This window comes from Anomaloglossus baeobatrachus, chromosome 2, assembly GCF_048569485.1.
Source record: "Anomaloglossus baeobatrachus isolate aAnoBae1 chromosome 2, aAnoBae1.hap1, whole genome shotgun sequence".
Taxonomy (NCBI): Eukaryota; Metazoa; Chordata; class Amphibia; order Anura; family Aromobatidae; genus Anomaloglossus; species Anomaloglossus baeobatrachus.
The window spans coordinates 736,523,435-736,547,865 of NC_134354.1; the positions used below are offsets into that span (position 1 = coordinate 736,523,435).

The 24,431-nt window shown below is 42.7% G+C and overlaps 1 protein-coding gene and 1 long non-coding RNA gene across 3 annotated transcripts in view; both read left to right on the forward strand.

Annotated features, from left to right (window-relative positions):
• Positions 1 to 24,431, forward strand: part of LOC142292207 (uncharacterized) — a 673,295-nt gene that overhangs the window by 636,698 nt on the left and 12,166 nt on the right. The gene's annotated exons all lie outside the window — the stretch shown is intronic.
• MICU2 (mitochondrial calcium uptake 2) overlaps positions 1 to 24,431 on the forward strand; it is a 400,240-nt gene that overhangs the window by 363,643 nt on the left and 12,166 nt on the right. For both annotated transcript variants that reach the window (XM_075337390.1, XM_075337391.1), the window contains 4 exons: positions 2,612 to 2,709; positions 17,800 to 17,971; positions 18,687 to 18,795; positions 24,071 to 24,228. In XM_075337390.1, coding sequence (XP_075193505.1) covers positions 2,612 to 2,709; positions 17,800 to 17,971; positions 18,687 to 18,795; positions 24,071 to 24,228 — 537 coding nt within the window. The remainder of the gene's footprint in view (positions 1 to 2,611; positions 2,710 to 17,799; positions 17,972 to 18,686; positions 18,796 to 24,070; positions 24,229 to 24,431) is intronic.

Consider the following 24,431-nt stretch of genomic DNA (forward strand, 5'->3'; position numbering starts at 1 on the left):
GGCCAATTTATTGCAAAGAAAAGAAAAAAAAAATCAAGTCCCTGCTGTAATCCATTGTGAAAGTCCCGCGGCGATTCTGGACCTTCTAGAATATGGGGGGCACGTTCAGGGAACGTATCCCCCATTTTCTAGGTGTGCAGACCCTCCATTTGAGGAGAGTGGGTGCAAAGAATTTGCACCCACCCTCCCCGGGTCACAGCTACAGACTCTGTGCAAGCAGCAGCAGCAGCCAGCGTCTGAGTCACAGACACAGGAAGCTGACAGCCGCGCGGCGCTCTGCAGTGTGACTGGCGTGCACTGTGAAGGAGGAGGGGGCCGCGGGGGATCAGAGCTAACAGGTATGTAGGACACCGGGGAACACCGGGTGGGAATAGGGGGTGACTTGGCAGGGCCTGGGGAGCAGGTTTCTGTCGTATGTGTCATAGCACATGCGACAGAAACCATAGGAAAGGGGGAAATGCGGCCGGCGCGCTGCTGTGCGCGCCGGTATGTGCAGCGCCATATTAGATTTTCGGGAGGAAGGGGGGGTGGGGGGACACTTTGGCGACACCGGGGGACCGGAGAGGACCGGGGGATGGGATTTATCTCCCATCTGACATGTTTGTTTATGCCAGATGGGAGATAAATTAATTTTTACCGGCGCGGTCATTTACTGAAACCTGATCATCGGTATACGGTGTATACCAGTCATCAGGTGAGCGGGGACCGGAAAAACTGGCCAGAATCATGATCTCCAGGGTCTCAGCTACCCCCGGCAGCTGAGACCCCGGAAGTTTTCTGACTCTGGGGGGCGCTAGACCCTTTTTTCCGACCGCCGTTAAAAAGCGGCGGATCGGAAGAAGTACCCTAATTTGTCGCCGTTAAAAGGCGTATCGGCGGTCGTTAAGGGGTTAATTTACCAAGTAAAAGAATGACACCAACCCTTCTTAAAAGAACTCTGTTGGCACAGAATGACTGTTCAGAGTACAGGCACTCCATGCATCGTGGCGTGGCCAAACTTTTAAATACACCTTCCCACGGCTTGTTTTCCATCTATCTCTGCCCTTCCTTAGCTCTATGAAGCCAGAGCTGTTGAATGGAGGAGTGGTTGAGATAGATGGGAAAAGAAGCAGGTGTGAGGTGCACTTAAAGGTTTAGCCACGTTGTGGGTGCACCGAGCTTGTACTTTGTTTGAACAGTCATTCTGTGCTGACAGAGTCCCTTTAACTCTTTATTGTAATATTGATGTAAACCCACGACAGGAGTAATATCATTTAGCCCATAGCTATTTCGTGTGCATGCTTTTTCTTCAAGACCAGTACACCAGTCTACATATAGTTAATGCATTTTGCAAATCCAAAACGAGCTTTATTTCACGTCCTGTGAAACTTCTAAAAGGAATCTATCAGCAGGTTTTTGCTATGTAATCTGATGGCAGCATAAAGTAGGGGCTGAGACATTGATTTCAGAGATGTATCACTTATTAGGCTGTGTGCTGTTGTTTCAGTACAATGAGTATTTTATTGAGACTGCCTGGACTAGGGCTAGGTTCACACATAGCGACAACGACGTCACTGTTACGTCACCATTTTCTGTGACGTAAAAGCGACCTGGTAAGTCGCTGTTATGATCGCTGCTTAGCTGTCAAACACAGCGACGCAGCAGCGATCATAACATCGCTACATGTGCAGGGAGCCGCCCACACTGCTTAGCGCTGGCTCCTTGCTCTCCTAACTACAGTACACATCGGGTTAATTAACCCGATGTGTACTGCAGCTACATGTACAGAGAGCCGGAGCCGGCAGCACAGGCAGCGTGAGAGCTGCGGAGGCTGGTAACTAAGGTAAATATTGGGTAACCACCTTGGTTACCCGATGTTTACCCTGGTTACAGCTTACCGCAGCTGCCAGATGCCGGCTCCTGCTCCCTGCTCGCTTCATTTCGTTGCTCTCTCGCTGTCACACACAGCGATCTGTGTGTCACATCGGGAGAGCGCCTTTGAAGAAAACGAACCAGGGCTGTGTGTAACGAGCAGCGATCTCACAGCAGGGGCCAGATCGCTGCTCAGTGTCACACACAGCGAGATCGCTAATGAGGTCACTGCTGCGTCACAAAAACATTGACTCAGCAGCGATCTCAGCAGCGATCTCGCTGTGTGTGAAGCACCCCTAGGTCTCGTGTGCTGCTACACCGACCATGTGCCCAGCACTGATTAGCATCTCATTGTCAATATACAATGTACATAGAAAGCTGTGGTGTGAGTGGGGTTAACTCTCTGAGCTCTACTACGTATAAGAACTATGTGTCAGAATGACTGCACCAAGTAAACTAAGTGACACATTATTGGATTCAGGCTCTCTTTCCCTACATCATGCTGCTTAGAGATGATGCAGCAAAAACCTAGTGACAGATTCCCTATAAGATGATCCTCACACATAAAAAGAAAAATAAAAAGTCTTCTAGACTGTTAATCCTCTTCCAGATGGACTATTTGGAAATGGAATATATGGATTACATCAAGGATGGGATTCAGGATTGGTTAATGGCTGTTTACTGTATAATCTTGTGATATTTATTTTCTCATACAATTTCGTTCAACATTGGTAACTGAAAAACTAATGGTGTTTTGTAGGAGTCCACTATAGAGAGCGAGGACATCAACACAACCTTGCTTGTTCACTTCTTTGGACGTGGAGGACGTGATAAGCTTCAATATGCCAGTTTTTACAGGTATTTTCTTCTGTTCCAATGTTTTATATTTATGAGGTTATAAGAAAGTTAGTTTTTAAGAGAAGAATATGAGTAAGGTTGGAGTCACCCTTGCGTATGACTTGCACAAGGTTCAGATCGCACCACCCGGCACAGCCGGCCGGTCTCCGGGCAGGATGTGTGCGGTGATGATGATTAATGCGGTAGTGCCGGCCGGGGTGTGTGCAGTGATGATGATGAGTGCAGTAGTGCCGGGGTGTGTGCAGTGATTATGGGGGCGGTAGTGCTGGGGTGTGTGCGGGGATGATGATGGGGGCGGTAGTGCCGGGGTGTGTGCGGGGATGATGATGGGGGCGGTAGTGCCCGGGGTGTGTGCGGGGATGATGATGGGGGAGGTAGTGCCCGGGGTGTGTGCGGGAATGATGATGGGGCGGTAGTGCCGGGGTGTGTGCAGTGATGATGGGGGCGGTAGTGCCAGGGTGTGTGCAGTGATGATGGGGGCGGTAGTGCCGGGGTGTGTGCAGTGATGATGACGGGGGCTCTCTCTCTCGGCTTAACGCAATGCGTTATTTTACAGGAATCCGTTGCCTTTATATCACACTATTTAAAACGCATCCGTCACATGCGTCACACAACGTATTGTGACGGATGCCGTTCAGTGCAAGTGTGAAAGTAGCCTGAGGTGCGCGCGCTTCCTGATAACTTTGACACATCATTTAGCTACTTTTTGCCAGTGTAATAAGAAGTACATTACTGTGAATTTATGGCAACCTTAGGGCAAAAATGATCATGAATTTGTCGGATAACAGCACCAGGCCCTTTCCCAGCTAAGATCAAAAAGCTGATGTAGCTGGTACAAAAACAGAAAAAGTTGCAAAAGTTCTGAAATTGTTCAGTTTTAAGTCGGATATATGTCAAAAGCTTTATAATTGGACCAAAAGTGCGGTATTTCTAGGAGCAACGTGACAACTGTGGGGTTGAGATTAGTTATAGGAGCCAACAACAATATGAGCTGAGGTGCCGCATCCATCGCTTAACAGCTATCAGCAGTTCCCAACGGACCTTATTGAATATAATGTTGTCTGCCGAATTTTTGAAAGTCTATTTGTCATTTTATGAACCGAATGGTGTGATATTTCTATTTTGTCTAATATGTTTGGCCAAATCTTCAAAATAGGGGTCAAAACAGAATCTGCAAAACAGATGTGAATAGAGATGTAGCTTTCCGGTTGTACCCAACTCCAGTTTCGCAAGCAAGTTTAAAAAAAACTCTTGTAACGTTTTATTTCCTATACATTGAACCAAACTTTTAGAACTTTTTACGATTCTATTTTTTTAAAAAATATCTTTATTTCAAACCATACTTTATTATATCAGTTAGTACTGTCTTTTTGTATGTGTTATTATCACCTTCTCAAGAATTAGAATTTTCAAAAACTTATTAATTCTGTAAAAGTTAACTCTCGAGTATATGACTATATTTTATGGCTATTTTTCCCATCAGATAACCTTTGCGTTTGTTTCTTGTGCGTAATAATGTTGTCAGGCTATGCTTATATATCTAATGCGGCTCTACAGCCGATCTAATGCCTTTTCACCCTATGGAAGCCTCGACGTGATAAAAACACATACTTTAGGTGGACAGTCTGTGCCGGAGGATTGTAACTACCACACAGACAGAAGCTTGTTATCAGGATTTACTCCCACGTCTCACTGTAAGGTTTGTAGGCTAAGTGAAGGGTCTAATCCTGGTAATTTTCAAGATTGTCACTTATTCCCCCCTTTCAGGAACTGGAATGTGTTTTTTATCATTCTATATATCATGGGCTGACAGTGGAGTTTATTTAATCTATGGCACATTGAAGAGAAGATCTGAGCTCTTGAAGCTGCAAAATAAATAGCACTTTTGACATCATCCTCCGGAATAATGGAGATCCAGAACATCTTTTTTTGTGTGTGTGTGTCTCTGAAAGCCTCGATTTTTCACGGGCAGCTTTGGAGCTGAAGTCTTTTTTTGCCTCACACAGAACATTGTTATGGGTGTTTGATCTACCCCACGCTGTTTGTATAGGAGATGACGGATGGGGATTTTTAGAAGAACACATCATTTCACCCAGGGAAATCTCTACTTTGGTGGGAAAGCCAGAAGACTTCCAGATCCGTCACGAGTTTGTTGAGAAGTCTTCCCGCTGTCCCGTAAAAAAAAATAAAAAATCCTGAAGTATGTTGGCTTGATATGTATTTGTTTTTGGATGGAGTCATCATTTCTATAGAACAGTTTGAGTGGACCCACATGAGAGCTCTTAGGCGCTGAGATAACAGTGTACTGACAGGTCTGAAGAGGGCTGAATACAGAAACACGACACCTGTCTGCTTAGAGAAACCTTTCTGTACAGATGAAGGAGACACCTGTCTGATGGAGAACATTACGTGAGAAAAGATTGGTCAGGTTTACATATCTCTTTACTATTTTAATCTGTAAAGTAAGAAAAAAACCGTAATGGAACATGAGAATCACATGCAAAGGCACCAACAGATTGTTCTCGGAGCCCAACGTAAAACTGGTTATAGGCGCAACTACAGTTCAGGTGTTCTGTAACCTATCCATGGGTCAGGACAACCAATTTCTCTATCAATGGGGTCAGGACAACCAATTTCTCTATCCATGGGTCAGGACAACCAATTTCTCTATCCATGGGTCAGGACAACCAATTTCTCTATCCATGGGTCAGGACAACCAATTTCTCTATCCATGGGTCAGGACAACCAATTTCTCTATCCATGGGGTCAGGACAACCAATTTCTCTATCCATGGGTCAGGACAACCAATTTCTCTATCCATGGGGTCAGGACAACCAATTTCTCTATCCATGGGTCAGGACAACCAATTTCTCTATCCATGGGTCAGGACAACCAATTTCTCTATCCATGGGTCAGGACAACCAATTTCTCTATCCATGGGTCAGGACAACCAATTTCTCTATCCATGGGTCAGGACAACCAATTTCTCTATCCATGGGTCAGGACAACCAATTTCTCTATCCATGGGTCAGGACAACCAATTTCTTTGGTTGAAAAAAAAAGTATATTAAAAAAAAAATCTCACTTGAGATCAAATTCTTAACAGATCTCTCTGTGGTCAATGTCTGTTGAGTCTCAAAAAAAGTGTCCAGAGTAAATAAGTCACCAAAGTCACTAGTTAACAAGTAGAGCTGAGCAACATAGGTAGTGAGTTATCATACTTTTTTGACCAAATATTTGTAACCACTTGTAGGATACTTCCTAGTGTGACCAATCAATAGTACATTTTTAAAAAGATTTATCTATCTTATTTATCTTAGTGATATAGTTTTGACTCTAGGAAAAAAGTTTGAGCAGTATTTCCTTTGTGCCAATAAAACATGAGTTTAGGAGCAGCCAGCAATTCGCCTAGCCATACAGGATAATGTAGGTGAACTTTCCAATTTTGGTAATTTACAGGGTTGTTTGTCTCCGGAAACACAAGCTGGGCATAATGTGCGTGCACTACAATGTACAGGGCACTACAAGGGCTTATTTGCAACTTTGCATTATTCACCGCGTTTGACTCCATGGGTGTTTTCCAGAGACAAAATCGTCACTATACTTGTAGTTGAATCCCCAGAGGGGTGTAATTTGAAAAATGGAGTCATTTGATGGGGGATTCTGCTGTTCTGGCACTGAGGCTTTGCAAAGAGAATCTGTAAACTTTTCTAAAAAAAAAAAAAAAAATTCTGTACTCCAAAACTCAAATAGTGCTCCTTCCCTCCCAATCCCTACCGTGTGGTCAAATGGTACTGTACAGTCACAGATGGGGGGTATTTGTTCTGGAGAAATTGCTTAACACATTATGGGATCTTTTTTTTATCTATTCCCCATGTGAAAATTAGAAATCTTGAAATCTGAGGCTAAAACAACATTTTAGTGCTAAAAATGTAATTATTTTTTCTTCACCACCCAGTAGTATAAAATTCTGTGACACACCTGTGGTGTCAATATGCTTACCGCACCACTGGATGAATTCCTTGAGGTGTGCAGTTTGCAAAATAGGGTCACTTGTGGGGGGGTTCTTGCTGTCTTGGCACCTCAGGGACACTGCCAATGTGACAAAACCATTCCAGCAAATTTTGAAGTCCAATATGGCACTCCTTCCCTTCTCAGGTTTGCACTGTACCTAAAACTAGTTTCCCAATTACATGTAGGGTATTGGCGCACTCAGGACATATTACACAACAAACTGTGTGGTCCATTTTGTTTTTTCTTATTAGCCCTTATAATAATTAAAAACTTGGTGCTAAAACAACATTGTAGTTAGAAAAATTGTAATTATGCTTTCTTCACCACCCAGTGGAAGAAAATTCTGTGAAACCTGAGGTGTCAGTGTGCTCACTGCACCCTAGATAAATTAAATGAGTGGTGTACTTTGTAAAATGGGGTCACTTGTGGGGAGGGGTGTTTTTCTGGCATGTCAGGGGCTTTTGCAATGTGACATGGCACCATCAAACCATTTTAACCAAGTCTGAATCTCAATCCCTTCTGAGCTTTGCACTGTGCCTCAAAAGTAAGTTTCCGACCACATATTGGCGTACTCAGGAGAAATTCCACAACAAATTTTATGGTTCATTTTCTCTTATTACCCTTTTTAAAAATTAGAACATTGGCGCCAAAGCAATATTTTAGTGAAAAAAATTGTATTTTTTTATTTTCACAGCCAAATGTTGTACAATTTTGTGAATCACCTGAAGGTTAAATTTGCTTACTACACCTCTAGATAAATTCCTTGAGAGATGTAATTTCCAGATTGGCTTCACGTTTGGGGGGTTCTCCTGTTTTGAAATGCAGATCTTCAAATGCAAAATGGCATCCGCAATCTATTCTAGCCAAAATGGTGCTCCAAAATTGAAATAGCACTCCTTCCCTTCCTAGCCCTGCCATGCACCCATACAGGAGATTTCCACCAGATATGGAGTAACCTTGTAGTCAGGAGAAATTGCACAATAAATTGTATCGTCCACTTTTTACTGTTACCCTTTTGAAAATGAAAAAAGTGGGACTAAAGCAATATTTTTGTGGTAAAAATGTAGTATTTCATTTTCACGGCTCAACGTCATAAAAATCTGTGAAGCATCTTTGGGTTCTAGGTGCTCACCAAACATCTAGATAATTTCCTTGAGGGGTGTAGTTTCCAAGATGGGGGTCACTTGTAGGGGAGCTCCACTGTTTAGGCACCTTAGGGGGTCTCAAAATGCAACATAGTGTCCGCTATCTATTCCAGACAATTTTGCCTTCCAAAGTTCAAATGGCGCGCCTTCCCTTCCAAGCCCTTCCGTGCGCCCAAACAGTAGTTTTCCACCACATATGAGGTATCGGCATCTCAGGAAAAATTGTACAACATATTGTATGGCCAAGTTTCTCTGTTACCCTTGTGAAAATGAAAAAATTAGGACTAAAGCTACATTTTTGTGTGCAAGTAATATTTTCATTTCATTTTCTACGATTATCAGCAAAAGATATTGATGGGAAAAATAGACCGTTTTGGAAGACAGCTCTGAATAGAGTTCCCATTGCCAGAACTCTTGGGGATTGTTTAGGGTAAGGAGAACACTCATCCATGTTGTTTTGGGTCACAAGACATCTTAGGAAATATTACTGAGGAATTCAATCTAGTGAGACATCTACTGAAAAAATAAAATGGGTAGATTTGGCATTGAGCCCCATTTAGACTATTATCACCTTTAAACACACAGACCCCCTGTAATCTTATTGACCCATACCTTAGGGATCTATAGTGCTTTAAGTTTGGTTCTGCGGACCTGCGGGGGGGGTCCGGATGGTACATCTGGAATATGAGAATTAGGCAGGGGTACAATGCGCCCATCTAAATGAGGCTTTATTACTGACAAGTCTTTATTCCAGCTTTTTTTCGTTCCTCCGATCATCTGATTGTGGCCAACATGGGGCAGCGTGTGCCAAACATAGTTTAGCTAATATCAAAAAGCTGCTTTTAGTCTAAGCGATCTTTAATAGCTTGCCTTTGACAGATTCAGATACTTTTCTGAGTGAACGAAATTGTAACTTGTGAGGTGTCGGCATCTTAAACAATCGCCTGCAGACACAAAGTCCTCACTTCTCACAAGGGGCGAGTCTGGAGCTTATCAGGAACGTAGTCCTAATTTGGGGTTTGCCATGAATAATTCATTTAATCAATGGCACTACTTCGGCCACATTCTTATGGGTGGTAGCCAGGTTTAGTGCTATTAAATATTTTACTTTCATGTTTCATTATTTGTAGAATGTCAGGCAACATTATAAAGCTTGCTAGCATTCCCCCACCATTACATTTCATGCCATTCTTTTTGTGTTGTTTCACAGCCTGTACTAGATAAGGCACATACAACTGATCACCACATAGACAAAGCTGACAGACGTGTATGACGAAGGAGAAGTCTGTCTAGAGGCTGCCAGCTATCAGACAAGGGGTTGGAATAAAACAATAATATAAGAATAATATATTATGCTAATTCCAAAAAAGGTGAGATGCTGTGTAAAATATAAATTAACAAGAATGTAATGATTTGGGAATCTCTTATAGTTATGTATTATTCACAGCAAAATCTAGGGCACAGATCAGAAGATGAACATTAGACCGCCTGGACTATTGCAACCTCCTGCTCTGTGGCCTCCCTTCTAACAGTCTCGCACCCCTACAATCTATGCTACACTATGCTGCCCGGCTAATCCACCTCTCCCCCCGCTATTCCCCGACCTCTCCTCTCTGCCAATCCCTTCACTGGCTTCCCTTTGCCCAATGACTCCAGTTCAAAACACTAACCATGACCCACAAAGTCATCCACAACCTGTCTCCTCCCTACATATGTGACCTAGTCTCCCGGTACTTACCTGCACGTAACCTCCGGTCGTCACAAAATCTCCTTCTCTACTCCCCTCTCATCTCCTCTTTCCACCACCGCATCCAAGATTTCTCCCGTGCCTCCCCCATACTCTGGAATGCTCTGTCACAACATATCAGGCTCTCGCCTACCTTGACAAGCTTCAAAAGGAACCTAAAGACCCACGTCTTCCTACAACCTGCCGTAACCCTCAGTCCGCTATAGCAACGCATGACAATCTCTACACTCACCTACTGTATCCTCACCTCTTCCCTGTGAGCCCTCGTGGACAGGGTCGTCTCCCCTCCTGTACAAGTCTGTGCCTTGTTTTGTTTATAATTTATTGTACTTGTCCCTATTATGTATAACCCTTTTCACATGTAAAGCGCCATGGAATAAATGGCTCTTTAATAATAAATAATAATTTTTTCATTTCATTTATAAAAAAAAAAATTTAGAAATTGATGGCAGCAACACATCTCAAAAAAGTTGGGACAAGTTAACAAAAAGCAGGAAAAGTAAATGGTGCTAATGAACAGCTAGAGGGTCAATTTTCAACTAAGTGACATGACTGTATAATTAAAAAAAAAAATAAACACAAAATGAGTATATGCCCTATATTTAGTAGAAATACATGTAAATAACATAAGTACTTAACTAACACTGATCAAAAAGCGTAAAAGCCATTCCACCGCGACAAGGTGACTTATAAACCTCGCTGTTCCTATGCTAATTAGCCCTGTGACTAGTGCAGGGGCATTAGTTCTCCTTGACTAGTCGGCCCTCTTTCTGTATTATCGCACCCCTGTAGGCGTGATAACATGATTTCCACAAGGCGGTTTCACTGCCAGCCCCTGGAAATCTTCCACATGCCAGTGGCTCATTTCATCCGCCTCAGAAGCAGGGTGGACGCTTCCCGACTTCATTAGGCACACTGCACATAACCGGAAGTTCAGAAAACGTGTACGTAAGATTTCTAGGATCTGGCGGTGATGCCAGCTTGTGGAAATTATGCTATCATGCCTACAGGGACGTGATGATAAAGAAAACTTGGCACTCAAATCTTGATGCAAAAGAAGGTGAATTTTTATTCCCAGACACTAACCAGCACAAACGTTTCGGTCATCAACAGAACTTCCTCAGTGTGCAGTGGTGGTTTAATGAGAAGTCTTCTGGGAGAGATTGGTGCTTATCTTAACCTTGTGGTATCCACAGGGATGTGATAACATGGAAAGAGGACCGACTAGTCAGGGGGACTGACCACCCTACGACTAGTCACAGGCCTAGTTAGCATAGAGACAATGAGGTTTATAAGTCGTTCCTTTAAACATTCATGTAGGGAATAGCGTTATGCAGGAAATGTGGGCATACAGCTATGAATGCTGCTGTGTTGGAGGACATGGGGGACCTGACAGGTTCTCTTTAAAGCCATCCTGTAAAGTAGAAACCATATATTAACACAATCCAGAATCGCTGCCACCTTCTTTGAGCCAAAGCACATTTAAAATGGACTGAGGTAAAATGAAGAACTGTTTTGTGGTCAGATGAATCAAAATGTGAAATTCTCTATGGAAACCAGTGATAGGGACCATCCAGCTTGTTATCAGTGCACCATTTCTGTATCTCTCGTGGTATGGGGGCTGCTTTACTGCCTATGGCAGGGGCAGCTTATATATCATCAAAGGCGTCCCCAATGCTGAGCATTATATAGAGGGTTTAGAAAAACACAAGATCCATCCAGACATCAGTTTCAGGGAAGCTCTTCTATATTTCGGCCAAACAATTCTAAACCACATACTGCATCCATCACTGCAGCATGACTTCACAGAAGACGTGTTCAGGTGATGGACTAAAAACCCAACAAAGACCCCAGACTGATGAGCAGCGAGGATCCAAGAACGGGACAACGTTCACATCCCAAACTCCAGTATTGCTCTTCTCACTTCCGAAACTGTTGTGAAAAGAAAGAGCGAGGCTACACAATTGGAGACACATCCTACGGCATAACTTTTTGGAGATGTGTTGCTGCTATCAATTTCTAAATAAGATCTTTTTTTCCAATGAAACGGAAAAATGTCCAATGTCCAACTTCAAATCTGTGTTCTGTGGTGAATAAAATATGACTACAAGAGATTTCCAAGTCCTTGCATTCTTGTTTTCTTTACATATTACACAAACTCACAACTTTTTTGGCATTGAGATGTATTAAGCTTTGGACAGCGCGAGGTTGATTCTATGTTACATAGGTTGAAAAAAGTTCTCGGTCCATCTAGTTCAACCTTCCTCCACCAATTATACATTTGGTCATTAAGTCATATGTGTTGTGCTAAAGCTTGAGCAGAACGCGCCAAGGAGCTTCACATCCAGTGTATTATAGTGTGGATATAAACCTGTCCCAGTGTTGAGATTTCTCCCCATAGAGGATTATCTCCTGCTTATTCCACTGATATAAGCATCACTAGATGTTTTGCTATTGCTACTGTACTTGCAGATTAGTTGAGTATGGTCCAACCCTAAGGCGGGCTTTACACGTTGCGACATCGGTAACGATATATCGTCGGGGTCACGTCGTTAGTGACGCACATCCTGCACCGTTACTGACATCACAGTGTGTAAACCCTAGGAGCGACTATCACCGATCCCAAAAACGTCAAAAATCGTTGATTGTTGACACATCGCTCCTTTTCATAATATTGCTGCTGTTGCCGATACGATGTTGTTTGTCATTCCTGTGGCAGCACACATCGCTGTGTGTGACACGGCAGAAACGACAAACATCTCCTAACCTGCCTCCACCAACAATGTGGAAGGAAGGAGGTGGGCGGGATGTTATGTCCCACTCATCACCGCCCCTCCGCTTCTATTGGCCGGCCGCTTAGTGACGTCGCTGTGACGCCGAACGCACCTCCCCCTTGAAGGAGATATTGTTCGGCGGTCTCAGCGACGTCGCCGACCAAGTATGTGCGTGTGAAGCTGCCGTAGCGATAATGTTCGCTACGGCAGCAATCACAACATATCGCATGTGCGACGGGGGTGGGTGCTATCGCGCTCGACATCGCTAGCAATTGCTAGCGATGTCGCAGCGTGTAAAGCCCGCCTACGGCTCCCTGTTCTTTGTTTTGCAGTATACAATCTCTTTGTATACCTGAAATGTGATACAAGGAAGGACAGGTGAAATGACAATTTCCACCAGGATGCAACTCCCCCCTCCCCCCCCCCCCAAAAAAAACATAATGCTATATGATAGAAGTGCAAAACACTGGTGAGCAGCCTCTCCCACGTCTGTCATGATATTGTTACAATTGCAGACAAGTAAGGCTTCTATTTTGTGCAAGCCACATGCGCTGCCCACACACAGCCTGTAAGCAGCACCACTGGCGGACACAGACTGAAAAGGGCCCCTGTGCAAGAACAGTATATGGGCCTTTTTCAGTCCAATAACTCTTGAAAATTCACAATTTCACCTGTTTTGAAACTAGAAGTGGGGTCCCCAACCTCTTGGGGCCCCTGTGCATTTGTACCAATGATATGTCCGCCCCTGAGCAGCGCCCATGCCGTTGGCTATGGTGGGCTTCTTTCCATCTGAGCTGCAATTCAATGCAGAGTTCTTAGAAAAAAACGGCTTTGTTGCTCACATCTAATTTCATACAGTACATTACAATATACCGTAATCATAAAGTATGAATTCTCATGATGGGTGCTGAAAGGATAGTATTTCATCAATGGAAATTATGTCCATTTGGTTGTTTCCATTTTTAATATTGCTTTTTCCATTGATTATTACCGATTAAAGGGAATGTATTGAGACAGCATGGTGGCTCAGTGGTTAGCACATTTGCTTTGTAGCGCTGGAGTTTAGGGTTCAAATTCCACCAAGGACGATATCCTAAAGGAGTTTGTATGTTCTCCCCTTGTTTCCGTGGGTTTCCTCCGGGTTTTCCAGTTTCCTCTTCCACTTCAAGGACATAATTATAGGGAATTTAGATTGAAAGTCCCAAAGGGTACAGTGAAGATGAGATCTGTAATGCTCTGTGGAATATGATGGTTCTATATAAGCAAAGCAGAATAAATAATAACTGAAATAATAAATAAAACAAACTTTGCTGGTACTCACTCACCCTGGGTCTAGCGCTTACTCTCTGCGGCTGCTCCACTCCCGGTGTTTTGGCTGCAGTGATGTCAGTGCTCCTCTCCTCCTCTAGCCAATCACTGAGCTCGGCGGCTGTGCCGAGGTTGATGGCATGTGTCACTGAGCTGTTAACGTGACATCATCGCTGCAGCCAAAACACCAGGGCTGAGAGAAATCGCTAGACCCAGGGTGAGTACCTGCAAAGTCAAACGGTTTAGGGCCACAACCCCTCTAGCAAAACAGATTGAATTAAACAATAGACCATTTTTAGAGATGAATGACTCCAAACAGTAAAGTTTGATGTTCGTTCTGAACACAGGCTTTAAAAAAAAAAAAAAAAAAATCAGTGTTTGTGTTCGGGTGCTTTATTGCTTTTTGGCTGTATGTTGGCGGAGACCTGGACTGCTTAATTACTGAGTTACATTGGAGTTCAAGTCAAGTCTGGGTCCAAAACCAATCTTTATCTAAAGTCCCGTTGGACCGAACTTCCACGGGTCCACTTATTTCTAATCATTTTCTGATGATACATTCCTTTAAGACCTGTTTCAGACGTCAATGATTCTGGTACATTTGTGCTTATTTTTTTTCTATGTACCAGAATCACGGACATACGCAGACACATTATAATCAATGGGTCTGCGCACACATCAGTGATTTTTCACTGACCGTGTCTCCGTGCGGCATACACATGTGTCCATGATTGCCGCACGGAGACATGTCCGTTTTTTTCTGGCATCACTGATGTCCCACGGACCACACTATGGTGTGATCAGTGAAACGCGTACCAGAAAAATACAGACATTGAAAATAAAAAACATTTTCACCTCACCTTTCCAGCGATGTTCTGTGCAGCCCCCGCTTTCTGCAGCTTCCTGCCCGGCTCATGCATATTAATGAATGCGGCCAGAGTTGACCCGGAAGTAGCTGCAGAGTGCGGTGGGCGGATACTGTAGAGCTGAGGAGTTCAGCACCATGGACAGCAGGAACGGGACAGGTGAGCATATTTCCATGTGCAATCACGGATCACACATGGACAACCACCGTGTGCCGTGAATCACAGCACACGGAGGGACATAGGTGTTTTTACATGTCAGGAAAGAATGTCTGTGTTTTTTACCGACATGTGAAACATGCCTAACAGAGTAACAACCAATAGAAAACGGACCACAAGGAAATGGATGCTAAAAAGCTTTAATGCTCATTAAAATTGTGCTAACCTTTAAAATTTGAAGGGACTATATGCCCATGTCAGGTGTATGGAGGAGGCGAAACTCCTCCCCGACAGATCAGTGTGAATTCAATACTGTATACCATTGTTCCCCCAACTCCAGTCCTCAGGAGCCACTATCAGTGCAGGATTTCCTTGGGTGGTTATGTTATACTCTGTACAAGGGTGCGCTCACACGAACGTATGACTCGCACAATTATTGGATCGCATCACCCAGCGCGGCTGTCTTCTTTCCTGACAGGAGCCGGTCAACTGCATGTATTTCTATGCAGCTGAAACACTCCTGTCCAGAGAGTGTGCGGCCGTACCGGGTGATGCCGATGTGACACTCGCCGAGCCACTCGCAAGTGTGACTCTGGCCCAATACTAAGGAAAATCTAAAAACATGCACTGTTGGAGGCTCTTGAGGACTGAAGTTGGGGAACACTGCTGTATACTAATGGATAAGGCACAAGGTTCGAGAATAGAGCCATAAACACTGAATATACATGCTGACCTACACTTACAGTGGATCCGGATGCGTTCTGGATCCGTCTGAACCCGGAGTATCTTCCATAGACTTCATATAAATGAATTGCACCTAAATTCTACAGACAAGTAGACGGCATTAGTGGTGTGTATGTTACCATGTACATCTGTTATTTCCCTACAACTGATACCGATTGATACTAGTGTTGTACAGATATTGTACAATTTCTCATAACTGACCCCCCCCCCCCCCCCCACAATAATGAAGCTTTTGGCTTCAGAGGGGTGAAGGTTCTGAACACTTCTTCCAGCTTTTACACAGTACAGGTAGAGCTTCAGCGCCCTCTAGTGTCTAATCTAATTGTTACATGAGTAACTTTTTTTATTCTACTTAACTTGCAGTAATTTTGAGCAGCATGTTTCCCTTTCTATTCATAGCCAAAGTGAAAAAGCATCTGGTTCTTGCCTGCTATCTTCAAGCTCTTTTTCTCCACAACAGATGATTTTTGTGAATTAAAGGGGTTGTTGCACCTTCATTCTTGAGGTGTGCACTGCTTTTCCAGCCATCTGACTTAAAGAGGTTGTTGCCTTTCAGGAAATTTTCATCTATGGCTGCAGGTTACTAGAAAATAACTAACCGTATATGGGCCCAGTGCCGAGCCTCTGGTCAGAGTGCAGCTGCCAATGGTACCAGCGCTGTTTTCTGACTGCAGGCAGAGATGAAAACTTCCTACAAGTGGACAACTGTTTTACAGGTCCACTAGTAGGACCCTTTCTCATTCCACGTTTCCCCCACGTAAAATAATAAAGCTTATACTCACTTCCCGTACCCTTCCAGCGGCGTCCGGGCTGACGGTGCCAAGAGTCACAGCCGCTGCGCTCACTTCCTGTTGATTGTTTGTTTGGTCCGAAGGCATGGAGAAGGAAGTTGGCGATGAATGGACTCGGGGCTCACGTGACGTGACCATCCCATGTGAGTCGAGGGGCCGATATAGGAGGTGAATATAAGCTTTATTATTTTACCTGGGGGAAACATGTAATAAGAAGAGGTTGTCCTAGTAGTGGACAAAACCATTGATTCTTGCTGGTGAACGGTGCACTCCTGGTGATTGATAGGTTTCCCGGGTCAGCCATAATGCTGATATGTAAGCTCTGCAATGCTGCAAGCAGAGACGGCTTTACCCTTGCAGAATTGGACAGACACACACAGTGATCTCATCCAGCGATCCACCAACGTCATATCAGCACTTGCAAGCTCTATATCAGCCACTGGTAGACCGACAAAGCCCAGTAAGTCGATTTATCAATTTACACGAGCTTTTGGGCCTATACAGGGGATGGAATGGACACCATATTTATCAAGTCAGGTTTTCTGCCCCATAGGAATATATATGACATATGGGCTAAATAATTAGTTTTCTTCTGGTGGTCCAATATACTGAACTTTAGCTTCAATGGCAGAAATTGGAGATTATTATTTTTTATTATTATTATTTATTATTATTATTATTATTATAGTGCCATTAATTCCATGGCGCTTTACAAGTGAAAGAGGGTATACATAAAAACTAGCACAACAATCATTAACAGTACAAAACAGACTGGTATAGGAGGAGAGAGGACCCTGCCCGCGAGGGCTCAGTCTACAGGAGATGGGTGAGGGTACAGTAGGTGAGGACAGAGCTGGTTGAGCAGTGGTGTACTGGACTGAGGGTTACTGCAGGTTGTAGGCTTGTCGGAAGAGGTGGGTCTTCAGGTTCCTTTTGAAGCTTTTCACGGTAGGGGAGAGTCAGATATGCTGGGGTAGAGCATTCCAGAGTATGGGGATGCACGGGAGAAATCTTGTACGTGATTGTGGGAAGAGGAAATAAGAGAGGAGTAGAGAAGGAGATCTTGTGAGGATCTGAGGTTACATGCAGGTAAGTACCAAGAGACTAGGTCACAGATGTAAGGAGGAGACAGGTTGTGGATGGCTTTGTAGGTCATGATTAATGTTTTGAACTGGAGTCTTTGGGCAATGGGAAGCCAGTGAAGGGATTGGCAGAGTGGCGAGGCTGGGGAATACCAAGGGGAAAGGTGTATTAAGCGGGCCGCAGAGTTCAGGATAGATTGGAGGGGTGCAAGAGTGTTGGAAGGGAGGCCAGAGAGCAGGAGTTTGCAGTAGTCAAGGCGGGAGATGATGAGGGCATGTACAAATCCTTGAAATAAAGCTTTCTTCATTTTATAGTAAATATATTAGTCTATTTACGATTATATATTTATCTTATTGTTTCATATTTATTTGTGTGATAAATGTCCTGCATAGCTGGCAAAATACAGAGGCAGGAGAGAGCCTATTTCAGCCTCGCTTTCTGACGTAGTTCTTGCTTTGATTTCAGGTTTATGGAAAATCTTCAGACAGAGGTTCAAGAAATGGAATTTGCACAGTTCTCAAAGGGTTTGGACTTCATGCGGAAGGAGGATTTTGCAGAGTGGCTGCTTTTTTTTATGGATGAGGAGGACAATGACATCTACTGGCATAACGTGAAAACCAGGATCCCTCCAGGAGAAGTGAGTTAAGATGTTATGGGGTTGATTTTAGTAAAAATGGACTCTGTTTTCGATCTACGAGTACCCACAAATGAAAGTATGGGTGAATAGTAGTCCTATTACAGACCCGGACAATGGTAAATCTATCCGGGCCCAAAATTCTGTGCCGATTATTTTTTAAGCATATTGGAGTCCTGAATGCGCACAATAGGCCGGACTTTAAGGGTATATTTACACAGAATATATCCTCATCTGAAGATGTCCAGAGAAATCCGCATTAGCAGAAACAAATAAGGCTGCAAATTTGCCACATGTGTTACCTTTTGCACTCTGAAGGGTCATATCCTTGGTAAAATCTGTGAAGATTGGCTGTAGCTGTCAAGTGTCAACCATGCTGGAGAAGAAATAGAAGAGGACAGAGGAGTGGTGGGGGATCGGAAGATAGATATATGCCTTTTTTTGTTGTTTTCTTTTTAACCATACCGTGGCCATTTCTAAACTTAAATTAGTAAAAACGTCTTTCAGATGTTTAAGTCGGTATGTTACTGGTAGTGGTCAGACAATGCTCATATCTAGGATCTGTATAGTTAGATGGTGTGTAGAGGTCTGAGAATGGACACACCAGCTTTGCCCATGATTAGCAGGAAGACGGTGTTTCCCGGGGAATGGTATTAGTCTGGCCGCTAATCATTTTTATTTTTTTGCTCCGATTTTGATGTGTCGTTTGGCATTGCAGAGTATCAGCATAGAGGAATTCAAGACATTTTATCACTTCATGAACAATCTGGAAGATTTCTCCATCACTATGAAGATGTTTAGTGTGGCAAACAAAGCAGTGAAATTGGGTAAGTGTCAGAATTGTAATAGGGGGCCTATACCACGCTTGAAGTGCGGCTTCAGTGAGTGCAGTATAGATCCCCTATGTTACTGGAACAGCCGATCATTACCCTCATTACTACATGTTTTTCTGAGTAGACCTCAGGAAAAATGGAGTAAAATCCATATTAATCATGAATAATTTTATTAAGCAATTAAAAAAATGCATATAAAAAACATCAATTGATATGTATAACAAAAATGGAGATAGCCCCCCTGAGGAAGCCCAACTCGAAACGTGCGTCGGGGCCGGTAATTGTTTATATTTCTGAGGCAGGATTACATGGGTAAGTTAGATCATTATACTTATTTATTCTTTTCATATATTTGTGGTACTGGACTGCCCCCTAATGGCCGTGGGTAGTTACTACAGGCCCTATCATTACTAATTGTGTCCTATTGGGTTATGTGCAATACTAATATTTATTTTAATTACTGCATCGTTTGTTTGCACATTTAATTAGCTCAAGTACTACAGGTATTTGATATATTTATGAAAATCTCTTGATCTATACTTTATACCCCATCCGTACCGTGTCTTCAAGGTTTTGTCTACAATTTCTTTTTGCACCTCATATCCTCCCCCATTTTTGTTATACATATCAATTGATGTTTTTTTATATGCATTTTTTAATTGCTTAATAAAATTATTCATGATTAATATGGATTTTGACTCCATTTTTTCTGATTTCTATTCATGTAGGAGTCTTCCATTATTTTGTTAAAAATGGTTTTTCGGATGATTTTGATTACACATCTTTTTCTGAGTGCATCTTTTTTCCTGTGGTCACAGAAAACGCAGCTTGTTGCCCAAAAACGCATGATGATTTGCCACGTTTTTGCTGTAGTTATTTTGCCACGTTTCCTGTCGCGTTTTTGTTCATGCGTCTTTAAAAGGTGAAATAAAATATAATAGGATAGGATAATTGATAGCTAGGATAGATAGATTGATAGAACAGATAGAAAGAAATAACAGAATAGCTCGACAGAGGGATAGCTAGCTTGGCCAGCTGTTTGGATTTTTTTTAATTATTTTTTGTTAAATTGATTTTTCATATCCAGCACAGGAACAGCAGCAGCTGCACAGGCTGCAACCCTCAGCTCTCTGCTGTACCTTGGCTGGGGGGGTCCCACACCTTCTTTTTTTTTTTTTTTTTTTTTTAATTATTTGATTTACAGTACCGTGCAAAATTATTCGGACCCCTTGAATTTTTCAACCTTTTCCCACATTTCAGGCTTCAAACATAAAGATAAAAAATGTAAATTTTATGGTGAAGAATCAATAACAAGTGGGACACAATTGTGAAATTGAACGAAATTTATTTCTTATTTTAAACTTTTGTAAAAAATAATAAACTGAAAATGTGGGCGTGCAATATTATTCGGCCCCTTTACTTTCAGTGCAGCAAACTCACTCCAGAAGTTCATTGAGGATCTCTGAATGATCCATTGTTGTCCTAAATGAATGATGATGATAAATGTAATCCCCCTGTGTGTAATCTAGTCTCCGTATAAAATGCACCTGCTCTGTGATAGTCTCAGTGTTCTGTTTAAAGCACAGATAGCATCATGAAGACCAAGGAACACAACAGGCAGGTCCGTGATACTGTTGTGAAGAAGTTTAAAGCCGGATTTGGTTACAAAAAGATTTCCACAACTTTAAACATCCCAAGAAGCACTGTGCAAGCGATCATACTGAAATGGAAGGTGTATCATACCACTGCAAATCTACCAAGACCCGGCCGTCCCTCAAACATTTAATCTCAAACAAGGAGAAGACTGATCAGAGATGCAGCCAAAATGCCCATGATCACTCTGGATGAACTGCAGAGATCTACAGCTGAGGTGGGAGAGTCTGTCCATAGGACAAAAATCAGTCGTACACTGCACAAATCTGGCCTTTATGGAAGAGTGGCAAGGAGAAAGCCATTTCTCAAAGATATCCATAAAAAATGTTGTTTAAAGTTTGCCACAAGGCACCTGAGCGACGCACCAAACATGTGGAAGAAGGTGCTCTGGTCAGATGAAACCAAAATCGAACTTTTTGGGCACAATGCCAAACAATATGTTTGGCATAAAAGCAACACAGCTCATCACCCTGAATACACCATCCCCACTGTCAAACATGGTGGTGGCAGCATCATGGTTTGGGCCTGCTTTTCTTCAGCAGGGACATAAAAGATGGTTAAAATTGATGGGAAGATAGTTGGTTCTTTATTTGGCTCCATTCTTAAAGAAAACCTGTTGGAGTTTGCAAAAGACCGGAGACTGGGACACAGATTTGTCTTCCAATAAGACAATGATCCCAAACATAAAGTAAAATCTACAATGGAATGGTTCACAAATAAACGTATCCAGGTGTTAGAATGGCCAAGTCACAGTCCAGACCTGAATCCAATCGAGAATCTGTGGAAAGAGCTGAAAACTGCTGTTCACAAACGCCTCCATCCAACCTCACTCAGCTCCAGCTGTTTGCAAAGGAAGAATGGGCAAGAATTTCAGTCTCTCGATGTGCAAAACTGATAGAGACATACCCCAAGAGACTGCAGCTGTAATCGCAGCAAAAGGTGGCACTACAAAGTATTAACTTAAAGGGGCCAAATAATATTACATGCCCCACTTTTCAGTTTATTATTTTTTATAAAACTTTAAAATAAGCAATAAATTTTGTTCAACTTCACAATTGTGTCCCACTTGTTGATTCTTCACCATAAAATGTAATCTTTTTATTTTTATGTTTGAAGCCTGAAATGTGGGAAAAGGTTGAAAAATGCAAGGGGGCCAAATACTTTCGCAAGACACTGTATTTAAAAAAAAAAAAAATGACGTGGGATCCCCCCATTTTTCTAAAACCAGCCAAGGTACAGCAGACAACTGAGGGCTGATATTATTTGGATGAGAGGGACCATGGTTATTTGGCCCTTTCCAGCCTAACAATAGCAGCCCACAGCTGCCACAGAAGTAGCGCATCCATTAGATGCGCCAATTCTGGCACTGGACCTGGCTCTTACCGTTACCCTGGTGCGGTGACAATCTGGGTAATAAGTTAATGGCAGGCCACAACTGCAACTAAGCCCTAGATTAGTAATAGGAGGCATCGGAGACCCCCCCCCATCACTAATCAGTAAGTGAAAGTAAATAAACGCAAACACCCAAAACATCCTTTTTTTGAAATAAAAGACAAAAAAGCACCCTCTTTCCCAACTTTTTTTTTTATAGTTACATAGGTTGAAAAAAGACCTGAGCCCATATAGTTCATCCTTCCTCCACTAATTCTACATTTTGTCACTAAGTCATTTATAACCAACAATGTTGTGTGTACTGAGGAAATCATCCAGTCCTTTTTTAAAAGCTGTTCTAGTATCTGCCATTACTACCTCTTGTGGTAGGGCATTCCACAGTCTGACTGCTCTAACTGTAAAGAACCCTTTCCTATTTAGCTGCAGAAATCGCTTTTCTTCCACTTGCAGTGAGTGCCCCCTGGTCCTTAGTATTGTCTTTGGAAGGAATAAGTCATGTGCCAGTCCTTTATATTGACCACAGATATATTTATACATATAAATGAGATCTCCTCTGAGACGTCTTTTTTCTAAGCTAAAGATATCTAACTTTTTCAACCTCTCATCATATGGGAGGCCTCCATTCCTTGTAGTAGTCTAGTTGTCCGCCTTTGAACTGAGGTGGTTAACTAGACTACTACAAGGAATGGAAGGCCTCCCATATGATAGGTTGACAAAGTTAGATATACATCCCTGCAGGTCCAACGTAATCCACACCAGGTAACCCGACGCTCCCAGCACTGCTACATCTGAATTCACACAGTGTGGCCATAAAACATGACTGCCCACTGTAAGCTTCAGGCAGCAACTGAAGTGAGCCACTCGATCAGCGGTGAAGTCACTCAGGTGATTTGCAGTCACAGGTGGAAGACTCCACCTGTGGCCGCAACTACTCTGAGTGATGTCACCGCTGATCGCAGCCCAGTCTCTGCCTGAACCTCACAGCGGGCAGTCATGTTCTATGGCCACTTGATCTGAATTCAGATGTAGCAGTGCTGGAAGTGTTGTGGGACCTCGTGTGGACTACGTTGGACCTGCAGGGGTGTTTTTGGTGTTAATAAAGTGGTGAAAGAGGGTACTTTTTTTATCTTTTATTTCAAATAAAGGATTTTTTGGGTGTTTGTATTTATTTACTTTCACTTACAGATTAGTAATGGGGGGGTCTCATTGACACCCTCCCATTACTAAACTAAGGCTTAGTGGCAACTGTGAGCTGCCATTAACTCCTTATTACCCCAATTGCCACTGCACCAGGGAAATTGGAAGAGCCGCGTAAAATACCAGGACTGTTGCATCTAATGGATGCGGCAATTCTGAGCGGCTGCAGGCTGATATTTTTAGACTGGGGGGTGCCCAATAACCATGGATCCCCCAGCCTCAGGATACAAGCCCCCAGCTGTCGAACTTTATCTTGGCTGGGTATCAATTAGGGGGACCACACGCTGGTTTTTTTTTTAAATTATTTATTTAAATATTTTTAAAAAAATGCATGCGGTACTAGTAGTACTGAGTTACCTGAGCATGGTAGTGCCCACTCATCAATAGTTACGAGTACTGAGCTCCTGAGTATGGTAGTGCACGCTCATCACTAGTTACGAGTACTGAGCATGGTAGTGCTCACTCATCACTAGTTACGAGTACAGAGCACCCGAGCATGGTAGTGCCCGCTCATCACTAGTTAAGAGTACTGAGCACCCGAGCATGGTAGTGCTCGCTCATCACTAGTTACGAGTACTGAGCACCTGAGCATGGTAGTGCTCACTCATCACTAGTTACCAGTACTGAGCACCCGAGCATGGTAGTGCTCGCTCATCACTAGTTACGAGTACTGAGCACCCGAGCATGGTAGTGCTCGCTCATCACTAGTTACGAGTACTGAGCACCCGAACATGGTAGTGCCCACTCATCACTAGTTACCAGTACTGAGCACCCGAGCAGCACCTTTCTTGACAGAGACACTTATAGGATTCAAAAACTAAATATTTTCATCTTTTCTAATACAGAATTATTCTAAACTTATTTCACTGCTGTGTATGGCCCATTTATATTAAAAGTTCTCTTTGGACAACAGAGCTGTCCATGTGGTCTGTTAGGGCAGTGTAATCTGAGTATGTGTTTGTATTTCGTTTTCTATTTTTATTATTTTTTTTGTTGCTCATACACCTTTTCTTATCAATTCCCCCAGCCGAATTTAAGCGAGCAGTAAAAGTGGCAACAGGGCAGGAATTATCAGAAAATGTCTTGGATACAGTCTTTAAGATCTTTGATCTTGATGGAGACAATTGTTTAAGCCATGGAGAATTTTTGGGTGTCCTGAAGAACCGGCTCCACAGAGGGTTAAAGGTAATATATGAATATGACCTGGTGTTGTGTGTTTGTCTATATACTGCAATGTGTGTGTGTGTGTATGTATGTATATATATATATATATATATATGTATGTATGTATGTATATATATATATATATATAATATATATATATATATATATATATATATATATATATATATATATATATATATATACATACATATATATATATATAT